At 54.9% G+C, this 12125-nt stretch overlaps 1 protein-coding gene across 2 annotated transcripts; it reads left to right on the top strand.

The window, feature by feature from the left end:
• Positions 1–2411: 2411 nt before the first annotated feature.
• On the top strand, positions 2412–10785 carry ISG15 (ISG15 ubiquitin like modifier). 2 transcript variants are annotated; one of them, XM_070511411.1, is made up of 3 exons: positions 2412–2584; positions 9593–9772; positions 10236–10785. In XM_070511411.1, exons 2-3 carry the CDS (start codon positions 9770–9772, stop codon positions 10725–10727), a joined length of 495 nt encoding a protein of 164 aa, XP_070367512.1. In that variant the 5' UTR covers positions 2412–2584; positions 9593–9769; the 3' UTR covers positions 10728–10785. The 2 variants fall into 2 exon arrangements, with proteins under 2 accessions (XP_070367512.1, XP_014718700.1); XM_014863214.3 differs by lacking the exon at positions 2412–2584 and having other exon boundaries at positions 9454–9772.
• The last annotated feature ends 1340 nt before the right edge of the window (positions 10786–12125 follow it).

Here is a 12125-nt window from a genome sequence, read left to right as displayed (position 1 = left end):
TGGAGGAGGAGGGCGTTGGAAAGCCTCAGGGGTCTGGCGGGAATCCTCGGAGCGGACCCTGCCAGCTCGGAAAGCCCTGGGAACGCTGGTTGGCCCGGTGCCGGGGCGGCTAGGACCAGTCCTGCCGACCAGGAGGCCACCGGGGTCACAGAGCCTCCACCCACGCGAGCGGGCTGCGCGGGGGACAGACAGCCCGCGAGCGCCCCCGGCGGCCACCGGCGCCTCCTGCTGCTGGAGTCGTCGGGGAGCTGCCCGCCTGAGCTGGGGCCCGTCTGCGTGGGCCCCGGCCGCCCCCAGCCACCCGCGGGGACCAGACCCGCAGGGCTTCAGGCCGGAAGGAGAGGCCGAGGAGCCGGTTCTTCGCCGTTCTTTCTCTCGTAGTTGTTAGATGGACTTGCCCTGCTGTGCCTGTGCCCTCCCCTGTAAAATGGGTTACCTTTTTATTTATCCCAGGGTTACTGGAAAGGAAATGGGATCCGACTTTGAAAGCACTCAGCACACGGTGAGAACTGGATACGTGTCAGCTACTGTTGTTCCTGCCCCCGGGAGGCCTCCTCGTGCAGGGAGTGAACAGAGGGTAGGCTGAGGCCGGGAGGGGCTGCTGTCCTCAACTCTGCCTGGTGCCCCACAACCCTCTGCGCCCTCTGGAGCCTTCTAGGCTCATCATCAGATGCCTGCCAGAGAGGGAGGGATGTCCCCCACCAGGGTCTCCAGGGGCCTGTCTTGGCCTTCCCAGCTCTGGCCCAACAAGGAGCCCCCTCTAGGCCAGAGCAAGGTGCGCCTCCCTGGGGTCATCACTCACCGTGTCCTTCACACTGGGCTGCATTCCCACAGTCTGTGTGGCTGTGTCTCTGGGCCCTTGTCACTCTGATTGCCCCCTCCCTGCCTTTCACATCTGGACTTGCTCTCTGGTAGGACCCACCTGGCTCCCTTGCTCTGAGCAGGGAGGGGGTTCTGGGCTCCAGTGGGGAAATGGGGCTAGACCCTGGGGTGGCAGATCATATTTTCTAAAGATGGCTACAACACTAGCTCCCACCTACATACCCTCATGGTGTGCCCTTGATGAGACTTTGTGACATCGACAAACAAGGATAGGGAAAGTGGCGAGATGTGACTTCTGAGGCTGGATCCTAAAAATGCCACACACGTCTGCCTTGCTGTCTTGGGACATCCACTCTCAGAACCCAGATGCCATGCTGTGAGAAAACCCAAACAGGCCCCATAGAGAGGCCCCAAATAGAGGCCTCATGGAGAAGCCCATGGAAAGGCCACATGGAGAGGCCATATGGAGAAGCCATACGGAGAGGTCTTGTGCAAGTGTTGCAACCAGCAGCCCAGTGGCGGTCTGAGTTGCCAGACATATCAGTGAGACACCGCCAGGTGATCCCAGCCTACGGCTGCCGAGCCACCCTTTGCATCTTCCTAGCTGCCCCCGCGTCTTCCATTCCAGATCCTGATTCAGAAGAGGACAGTGTTTACCCTGAGATTTGGGGGTCATTTGTTACACAGCAGTACTAACTGGAATAGCTGGGATGGACCAAGCCCTGGACCCAGGGATAGTGTCCATTTCCTCCACCCTCTCCTTCCCTGTCCTTATCCCTTCCTTTCTGCAGCATTTACAGAAGCTCAGTGGCTTTGGGCCCTGGCTTTTCATCTGATGAGGTGCTTCTTGGGAGCCATCAAAGGCCAGCTGTCTGTTCTCCTGGACCCAGGCCCAAGCCGGCCAAGCCCCAGATGGCTAGTGGTCCCAGGGGCACCTCCAGGGCCCACTGTTGGCCATGCGGGGTGGGGGGCAGGGGGCGAGGCAGGAAAGTCAGTGGAGGAGTCTCTGGGGAAAGACGGAGGTACCTTCCAGGCCAGACATGGGGCTCCAGGCTTAAGGGGGCCTCTCCTCTCATCTGGCCACTGTGACAGCATTCCACACGACAGAGTTCAACTAACATCCCTTGAGGGCCTGCCAAATGCCATCTACGCGTGCCCTTCCCCACCTCTGACTTGAGAGTGGCAACCGCATTCACTCTGCCCCTCAGCATCCCACTGGCACACAGACTCCGGAACATCAGAGATACTGCAGACCTCAGCCTGCCCCTGGCCCCCACACCCTCTTTCGAGTCTGTCTCTCCTCTTCTGCCAAGGGGGAGCAGTCTGTGGACTCAGGCAGCTGGGACCAGAGCTGTCAAATGACCAGGCTAGAACCATCACAGATTCTCTCTGCCTGAGAGTGGGAATCGGGTGCTGAGTTGTCCGTCAGTGTTTGTGACAGAGGCCAAGGCTGAAGGAATCCAGGAGGCAGGATGGAGACGGGGGAAGCAGACACCCAGGACCCAGGCAGAGGCCGGGAGCACCAGGCTGCTGATGCTAAGGCTTGGGGTTTCAGTCAGTCCCCACCCCCATGTCTTTCACTCTTACAGGCCATGGGACCGACACCCATTCCCTTAGCCACCTGATACTGGGCAGCGAGAGCATCCTAGCGCCTGATGAGCGGCAGCATCTCCCTGTGGCTGGGCATTGTCAACATTGTTCTCCAAAATCTGAGTGTTGACACCTCTCCACGTTTAGGAAGTCATGTTCCCCTAATTTCTGGGTGAGTACAGACTCTCCTACCAAGCCCTGTCTGCCTGGGATGCCACCTCCCCCGCTGGCTCCTGAGGTGCCACACCTGGGACCACCGCACTTGGGGAGAGGGGCGCATCCTCCTTCCTCCTTGGCACTTCCGGACCACTCTCTTCTCCACTTTGAACCCTGTCTCGTCAGACCTCACCCTGTGGAAGTCGGTGGCACCTTGGGAGCCTCCCTGGTCTCCTGAAGGTGTCACCCCTAGTTCCCTGTCACTTCCCAACCATGCCTGTCATAGTTCTTGGTGATCTCAAAATCCACATGGATGAATCTCCAGCCTTCTGGACTTCCTCTCCTTTGGTGGCCCCATTACCGTCCCTGCCACCCCCCCCCCCACTGGGCCAGTCGCTCCCCTGGTGGAGGTCCTTTCTCCTGACCCAGTCCCCCCACAGTCTAACCTTGAGGCTCACGTTCTCTCCACTGGCTCTCAGCAGTGTCAGCCCTCACAGCCCTCCTACTCTCCTGCTCACGGCCACTCCTTCTGCCTTTCTGATTTCTCCAAGACTCCCCACCCTCCAGCTCTGACCTGGGTCCCCTGTCCACACTGACTCCCTCGCACACCTTTCCCAGGTTCCTGTTGATGACTTCTAATTGGTATCCCCAGTCTGTACTTCTCCATGGACCCCGGGCCATATCTCTTACCCGATTTTACTTCTAATTGGCCTTCCAGGTATAAGGGGTCCTGACAGTCTCCCTCCATGCTGAGTTTTGACCATTGCTTTCTTTTTCACACCCAACCTGGAGGCCGCCCACCCAGAGCTCTGCTGACAGGGGCGGGGTGGGAGGTGCCCCTGGAGCTGAGGCAGAAGGTCAAGCTCTCTCTGGGCATGAACTGGGGTCCTGCCTCCTGCCTGCAGAGCCCCACTTCTTGGCCTTGCCTCTGGTGCCCCCTGCACTGACCCAGAAGTGCCACCATGTTCCCCCTGTGCCTGCCAATCCTCTGACACCTGGCGAGCAAGTCTCCACACTGACCCTCCCATTCAGACCACTGGGGTGTCTCTGCCTGGTGACCGGGCCTGACTGAGGCTCTTTGCCTCCACTGCACCTGACCCTGCTCGGAGGTCCCAGAGCAACATTCTGCCGTTGTCCTGGACACTCAGAGTCCACCCTGACACCGCCCATCAGGACCCCCTTGGTTATCCAAACACCCACTTCTCGCCAGTTGCTCTCCTGCAGCCACCACCTTTGGTCTGGGTTTTCCCAGAAGCTCCTCATGGTCTCCAGCTTCCTTCCTGACCTGTGGTCTTTCCCTCATGCCACAGTCATGACAAGCCTGTTAAGCCTGAGCTGGATCAGGTCAAGGCCCTCCCTGGAGAAAGCGTAGTGTTTGGTGGCCATCTGCACCACAGCTCTTCTCCAACATCCACTCTCCAGCCTCACGGCCTCACATGTGCAGGCACACTCCTGCCTCGGGGACTTTGCATGGCCTGCGCCTCTGCCTGGGAAGCTTTTCCTTCCCTGAAGTCTTCACTCAAAGGCCGCTTTGGTGTTTCCTCTCCCGCCTGCCGCACCTCAGGACTCACATGCTCCTTTCCCACTCTGCTTTTCTCCTCCACAGTTGTCCCTGGAGCACGTGCCTCCCGTGCCTGCTTACCATACACACTGTCTGTGCACCACACTAGGTGCATGCTAGGTTCACAAAATGTGAGCTCCATTTTGTCCAGGAGTAGCACCTGGCACATAGCGTGTACTCTGTGGAGACATGTTGACTGAATGAGGGAATGACAGAGATGGCATCTCCCACCATCCAGGCAATGATGCCATTTGTCCCAAAATCTGAGTGGTGACAGCATCCCAGCGTCTGGAAAGGGGACATGTCTTCCAGTATCTGATGTGGAAATATGATTTTCAAGGCAAAAAGACATGACTTTCTTACAAACAGAATGAGCATATGTCAAGGGTTTGCTTAGCTTCCCAGTGAGGACACCAGCCGGTTCCAGGCGACTTTGAGGGGCTGAGTCTTGTGGGTAGCGAGGGGGTGCAGGTCAGACGCAAAACTGACGGATACCACACGGGGCAGCAAGACCACACTTCCCCAGGACAGAAGCCCTCTGTGTCCGGTGCGCCAGACATCAACGCACATTGACCTGTAACTCCAAGAATATCAGCAAATATGCCTCCAGGGGACCTTCAAGGACAGGACGGCTCCTTGTGCCTGATTTCCAAGTTTGGGATAATTTTATTAACAATGGGACTGATGCTCTCTCCCTCCATCCGGCAGTGGAGGCCTCTCCTCCAACCTCCCCAGCTGAGCCTCCCCCGCTTCCGCCCCAAGGCCCGGATCTCCACCAAGTGAAGTACGAATTGTGGGGTGTGGCTCACAGGGCATCAGGCAGGAATCTGCCAGCTTTGAGTTCTGTCAAAGGGTGGGCAGAGTTGCTGCTCCCTCCTTGTCCTTCCCCTTCCACCTCTTCCTCTTACCTCCTAGGGGACAGGGGCTGAGGATGCCTCCCACTGGGCTTTCTCCATTTTGTGTCCTCCTAACCAGGCTTGGGTGCTCCTGCCCAGCTGGGTCTGGGGTCGGGGCTGGAAGTGTCTCAGAGCCAGGCGACATTAGGGAGCCTGATCTGGGCATAGCCCACTCCCCTTCTGCCAACGTTGGTGCCTCCAGGATGGTGGCCCTGGGTCTCCTTGCTCCAGATTCTGGCCCTGTTCTCGTGTGGGTCTGAACTCAGAGAATATGGGCTATGAGTTGACCTGCCCCTAATACTCAGGTAGGGTACACCTGACCCTCACACCACTGCAACCCTAGCACAGGGACCATGGGCCAGAGTCCAGCTGTGTCCAGCTGGCCATGGGGCCTGTGGGTCCCTCCTTGCTCCCACCAGGGGCATGGGCTCCTCCCTGACCCTCACCAGGTCCTGTGGGTTCAAGCTAAGTCCCCCACACTCCGCTTCTCCCACAGCCCAGCTCCAGCTCTCTGCCTCCCCCAGATGAGAACAGTCCTGCCTCATCTCAGCTCTGCTTGCCTCTTCAGGCCATTCATGGTGCAGCTAAAGGAATCCTTCCCATCTGCAGGCCTTCCCTTCCTCCTTGAGGGCCAAGCCTCCCAGCCCAAGGTCTGTTTTGGCTGGTCGAGTGCCCCCTTGGGCCTGCAGCTCAGTGTGGGAGCAGAAGCCTCCTTAGTGCCCTCTGCTACACCGGGTCCTGCCCCTCCCAGACACCCGTTACAGGGGGCTGTGGCTGGGAACGGGCGTGCCCGACAAGCGGGTGGTAAAGCTCTGGCATGGGAAGCAATGGGGTCCAAGACAGTGAGGCTGTGGCCCGGGTCAGGGGGTGCCATCTGCTCAGCCTTCCTGGTCTCCAATGGAGGTGCAGGGTGACATTTCTTGTGAGAATATGGAAAGGAGGGGGCTGCTTATTTAATGAACTCAGGCTAATTAGACTTCAACAGTACACGTTCCTTAAGAAATGTGGCCCACTCAGGGTCTCTGATGACACATCTCCTGGTGGCCACAGTGAATAACAAGTCCTGTGCTGCTTTCTCAGAAGCCGTGGTGCGGCTGCGGCCCTGACATATCTGTCCGGAGGCCTGCAGGGCGGCCAAGGCCATCACTCCACAGGGCCGCAGCCCTGTCATCAGGGGGACTTTGAGCTGTGACTCCGGGCCTCTAGCCAATCAGATGTGTCAGGAGCGGTGACTGGCCAGATGGAAAGAGGAGAACAGGGAGATGAGCCAAGTTTTAGAAGGTGGAGGCTGGTCAACTTACCTCAGATGGAAGAATCTGGGCTGTGAGTAGGGTTCCTACAACAGCCACTGTGAGGAAGGAGACGGGGGGATAGCAAGTCCCACGTGCGGCCCAGCCCTCAGGCCCGACCGGGGCTCAGCCAGCTGAGAATCACCCCAGCCGGGGGGAGGCAGCACTGTTTCTAGAACAGGCGAGAAACTTTATGTGATCCTCCAAAAGTCAGAATTACGTAGAGAGAAGAGAATGCAAAATCAAGACCATCTTTGGTTGTGATAAGGGGTTCACTGTGGTACCTGTGTGGGAACTCTTTAAATTGCACATAAAACAGCTCAGGTTTTGTTGTATGTCAATTATACCTCATTAAAGTTGCAAAAAAAAATCAGACTTGGGGCCAGCCCAGTGGTATAGCAGAAAGTTCGTGTGTTCTGCTTTGGCGGCCTGGGGGTTCACCGGTTCTGGTCCCAGGTGCAGACCTATGCACCACTTGTCAAGCCATGCTGTGGCAGGAGACCCACATATAAAGCAGAGGAAGATAGCCATGGATGTTAGCTCAGGGCCAGTCTTCCTCAGCAAAAAAGAGGAGGATTGCTGGTGGATATTAGCTCAGGGCCAATATTCCTCAAAATGAAAAAAGAAAGAAAGAAAAAAAAATCAGACAGTTTTGCACTTTGGAATGTTATATCAGATTAGCCTTGAGATTCTAAATTCAAATGCACGCTTAATAAAATATTTAAGTTTATGACTTAAAGCAGAAAAGTAGGAAGATGAACTTGTTAAGAACTCAGAATTCTGAAAGCTCTAGATTCAGCACATTTTTAGATCTGATTTCATTATATGTGTAAAGATTCACTCGTTCACACACAAGTGTCCTCCGCACCTTCCATGGGCAGGTTCCACAGTGAACATTTTAGTGCGGGAGAAGGACCACAACAATAGTGAATAAGTAAATCACATGGTTCTTAGAAGGTGAAAAGTGCTGTGGGGAGAAACAGCAAGGGAGCCGGTGGTCAGGAGATGCTCTGCCTGGGGGTGACACTGAAACAAAGACTTGAAGGAGGTGAAGGAAGTGAGCCATGTAGATGTCGGCCTGTGGGAGTGCTCCAGGAAGGGGGACAGCAGTGCAAGGGCCCTGGGGCAGGGGTGTGCCTGGTGCGCCCCAAGCACAGCAAGGAGGCCAGTGTGTTGGAGCCAAGCGCTTAGGGAAGGAGGGAGGGACAAGAAAGGAGATGAGAGGGCCCATGGCATGGCCAGAGCCCACTGTGCTGTGGCCAGCTTACACTCCTTCTATCACTCTGAGAGCGATGGGAAGCCATGGGATGGAAGGTTTTGTGTGATCACTCTGGCTCCTGGTCAATAACAGATTATGGGAATGGGGCAGGATGGAAGCAGGACCCCCAGGATGTGTCTTCAGTGGCCCTGGTGAGAGGGGGTGTGGCCCTGGACCAGGGTGTACAGGCATAGCAGTGAGGACTGTGGACATTCTTGGGAAGGTTTTTTGTTGTTGCTGCTGCCCTTCGACAGTTGAAGGGCTTAAAAATAAAACCAAGTATGTCAAACATTATAGATGTCGTTTTAAAAACTTAAGGAAGTTTAAATTAGTTTGTAAATGGGACCAAATATTAACCAAAGGCCCTTTATAAGTGACTGTTATAATTTCATAAATCGAATATTAAGGTTTGTGACTAGAACATATATGTTTTGCGGCCGTGTTATTAGGTGCCTACAAGTTTAAAATTATTTTATTTTACAGTGAATAATAGTGAACCTACTATTATCTCTGGAAACAGTTTGCCTATAAGATTTCTTTGTTAATATGTTAATAAAACTGTTAACCTGGCCACATCTGTTTCCTTTTAGTCAATATTTGTGTGGTATGTTTCTTGCCATCCTCTTATTTTCAAATTTCCTGTATCTTTTATATTTCAGGCGATTCTTGTCTTCTGTAAGCCACATAAAATCAGGTTGCTTTTAACCAGCCTGGCAGTCCTGGTCATTTAGCCCCTGGACTTCGAACCTCTGGCCACAGGATTGTGAGAGAATAAGTTTCTGTTCTTTTAAGGCTCTCAATTTGTGGCGATTTGTCACAGCAGGAAACCAAGGCAGGCGCTCCTGTTCTCCGGGTCCGTGGCTGGCCTCCTTAATGACTTTGAATTTAGTTCCTCCTGTCAGAAGCAGGAAGACAGCTGGTAACACGGCGTGAATCCACTAAAAGAAAGTGAGGATTCTAGTACTGTCTGCTAATGTCAAGAAGTCAGGAGACGCATATACCATTTAATACAGGCCTCTGGAGGGGACGGGGATTTTCACATTCCGTACTCTTTGTTTCAACAAATGTGGTTTTCTTTTTATAATACCAATTTTATTTATGCAAGGAATGAGTCAAGATATAAACTTAAAATAATAAAAAGAAAGAAATTTAAAACTCTTTGTTTAGGGTGCGGGGGGAGGGCAAAAGGGGTGAAGCGGCACGTGTGTGTATGCTGACAGACGGCAACTAGACTTTGGGTGGTGAACATGATGTAGTCTACACGGAAGTGGAAATATAGTGATGTACACCTGAAATTTACATAATGTAATAGACCAATGTGACTTCAATAAAAAGATAAATTAAAAAAGTAAAATAAAACCCCCCGTTTCTTTTTTGCGTGTTAACAATTTTGGTGCCTATGAGATTTTTTGTGGGGGAGGGAGGTAAGATTCATATCTAAAACATTTTTGTTTTTTCTACTCTTTCACTTTTTTGTTTAAAAATGTATTTACTTTCTTCTTAATTTTAGTTAACTTATGCCTGTTACAATGCTGTGTGTAATGGTAAAAATTTGGGAACCATCTAAATCTTCAACAATAGAGTACTGGTTACTAAATCATACTCGAGGCTATAGTGGCCTCACTGGGTTAAGGGATAGTGTCCACGAGTTCATTTTTGTAGAAAATAAAAGATGCATCTCTTTCACAGGAAAGCACCCTGAGCGAACACTGTCCGAAAGCAACGGTGATTACCCCCGGGTAGTCTGGACTATCACTATTTTATGTTATTTCGGAATTGACCACGACATTGCTTTCCGAGTTTGCTAATTTTGCAAACTGGTAAATGGAAAGTGAAAGTTTCCAGTCTTCAGTTCATGTTATTGTGACTCTGGTGCATCTTGTAAAGCGCTGGACATTCAGGGGATTTCTGAATATGCACTCCTGGGGCAGGGATGCTGCCCAAACCGGCCACCCCCTCCCAATCTTCTTATCGTCATCGTTCTGTTTTGTTTTCCTCCACTTGCTGGCCTTGGGAAAAGGAAACTGAAACTGGAACCCAATTAGGCTGCCGGCATGCTCGCCCGGACACCGCCCCCTGACGTGTTCGCTCAGACTTATAAAGCGGTTGAGCCTCCGAGAGTTGCAGAGGGAGCTGGAAGCTGAGCCCAGAGGACTGGTCAGTGCCTGCGGATCACTTGACGCTAGAGTCCACAGCCATGGTGAGCTGGGGTTGACAGGTGGGGACAGGTGGGCTCCTCACCAGCTGACTTTCCTACTCCTGGTGGGGTCTCACGGGCTTGGAGCACCTACTGTGTGCCGGGCAAGCAGAGCTGCTCACAGTGCCCCAGGTTCCTAAGCTGGAGGGGAAGGACAGGCCTCCTTCTGACTTCAGGGTCTGGGGCTTGGAAGGCAGGTTCTGCCCAGTAGCCAACCCCGAAGTCCCTTGGGGTCGGCACAGGGGGGCATCTTAGTGGGTGAAGGGTGGCGATGTGATAGTCCTGGGAGGCTGGCCATTCTTCTAGAAAGGCTCTCCTGAGCATTTCCAGCGCCTGGTGTCCCTCTCCTGGAGGGTGGGGAGTATGGGGGGGAGAGAGCAGCGTCCAGGGCCCCAGGAGGGTGCCCCGCGACTAACGTAGTGGGCCCAGGACTGGTGCAAGATCTGAGTTTGTGTGATGCCCACAGGGTGGGGAGCTGAAGGTGAAAATGCTGGGGGGTGAGTTCCTGGTGCCCCTGAAGGACTCCATGCTGGTGTCGGAGCTGAAGCAGCAGATCGCCCAGAAGACGGGAGTGCCCCCCTTCCAGCAGCGCCTGGCCACCCACCCAGCCGGCATGGTGCTGCAGGACAGGGTCCCCCTCGTCAGCCAGGGCCTGGGACCCGGCAGCACGGTCGTGCTTGTCGTGCAGAACTGTGACACCCCCCTGAGCATCCTGGTGAGGAACGGCAAGGGCCGCAGCAGCGCCTATGAGGTCCGGCTGACGCAGACGGTGGCAGAGCTCAAGCAGCAGGTGTGCCTGCGGGAGAGCGTGCAGGCCGACCAGTTCTGGCTGACTTTCGAGGGGAAGCCCATGGACGACCAGCTCCACCTGGGGGAATACAAGCTTACAGCCGGGTGCACCGTGTACATGAACTTGCGCCTGCGGGGGGGCGGGGCAGGGCCATGGGGGCCGCGCTAAAGGCCCCCCACCCAAGTCCCTGGCCAAGTGTGGGTAATAAATGCCTATGCAATGCTAAAATGCTGCCTCTGTCTGCCCTCCCCCTTTCCCCACACCTGCAGCGGCCAGGCCTCTGTCCTCACCCCTGCTGGTGAGGTTGGGGGAGGGGCAGAGGAGGGAGCAGAATAAGGGATGGAGGCTGGGTTGCCAAGTTAAGGAACAAGCCCTAGTGGGATCAAAATAGTGACCCCCCAAGAAATTGAAGACGTGTCCCCACACCTTTGGGAAATTTACTTCTAGAGAAAGAAGAGGCACATTTGCTGGAGCCCATCCCTGGCCCCAGGTTGAGCCACTGCACAACTGGTCCCCACCCCCCACATATTGGTCAACAGACAGCACAGGGAGGGGAGGCCTGATTCCAAAGACCACAAAGTGAGGTCGCCACTGGGCCCAGCGCCCTGAAAGCGGTGGGGGTATGAGTCTCTAGGGCCTGCCTGGGTGGGTTGTGAGGGAGGCTCCTCCACACCAGCTGGGGGCTCTGGGAGCCTTGGCCCTCCAGGACACACCAGCCTGCTCTGTCCAGCCTGTACTGGTCTGCAAAGTGGTGGGGACAGGGCCTTGAACACACATATCACAATGGGGGTGAGCTGCCGAATGGAGACTGTTCGTCAACAAATACAGTTCCCTTCAGGGTTTCACTTAATGGAGAGGCCATGGTCAGCAGGTGAGGGGGCACCTGGAATGGGGGTTCCTCCACTCCACACAGAAGGTCTTGTCCCATATGGAGGGCACCTAGTTTGGTGCTGTCTACACCTGCTTCCATACCAGATGCTTCCTTCTATACCAGTTTCCCAAAAGAGGCCCATGAGAGCCAGGCTGAGTCATCCTTGGACACAGGCAAGATGGGGGGGACGGGACACAGAACGTACACCTCTCTCGACCAAAGTCCATGACTCTGGGGATGCTCAGACCTCAGCTTTTAGACTCTTCAGGGGGATTTGGCTGGAGACCCAGAAGCCCCCTTTCTAGTCTGTGGGGGTCTGTATCTGTGCTGGGGGACCCCAGGTCTGGCTTGCCTGTAACCCATCCGTGTAGACATGCAGCTGTGTGTATGCATAGGGGGTGCTCTCCTGGCTCCAGCCTCTTCTCTGGGCTCCCACCCTCACCTCTTAGTCGCACTGCAACTTAGCAAGTGTGAGCACACAGGTCGGTGCCACGCTCCTTTCCTGAACCCCTACCAGGGTCTGGGGGAGGTGGGGTCCTCCTCCGGAGGCGGCTCATCCTTCACTACTTCCGGCTCAGAGATCTCTAGCTGGCCTGGGGCGGGGGCACGGAAGATGTAGCCCTGGAGGGACAGAGGGGTCTCCGGGCCTCCTCTCCCTCCTCCTCGATCTTCAGCTAGGCCGGGCACTAACTTGG

Source organism: Equus asinus, chromosome 5, assembly GCF_041296235.1.
Source record: "Equus asinus isolate D_3611 breed Donkey chromosome 5, EquAss-T2T_v2, whole genome shotgun sequence".
In the NCBI taxonomy this organism is placed as follows: Eukaryota; Metazoa; Chordata; class Mammalia; order Perissodactyla; family Equidae; genus Equus; species Equus asinus.
The sequence above is the reverse complement of the archived record's forward strand: the minus strand, read 5'-3'. Positions and strand labels throughout refer to the sequence as shown.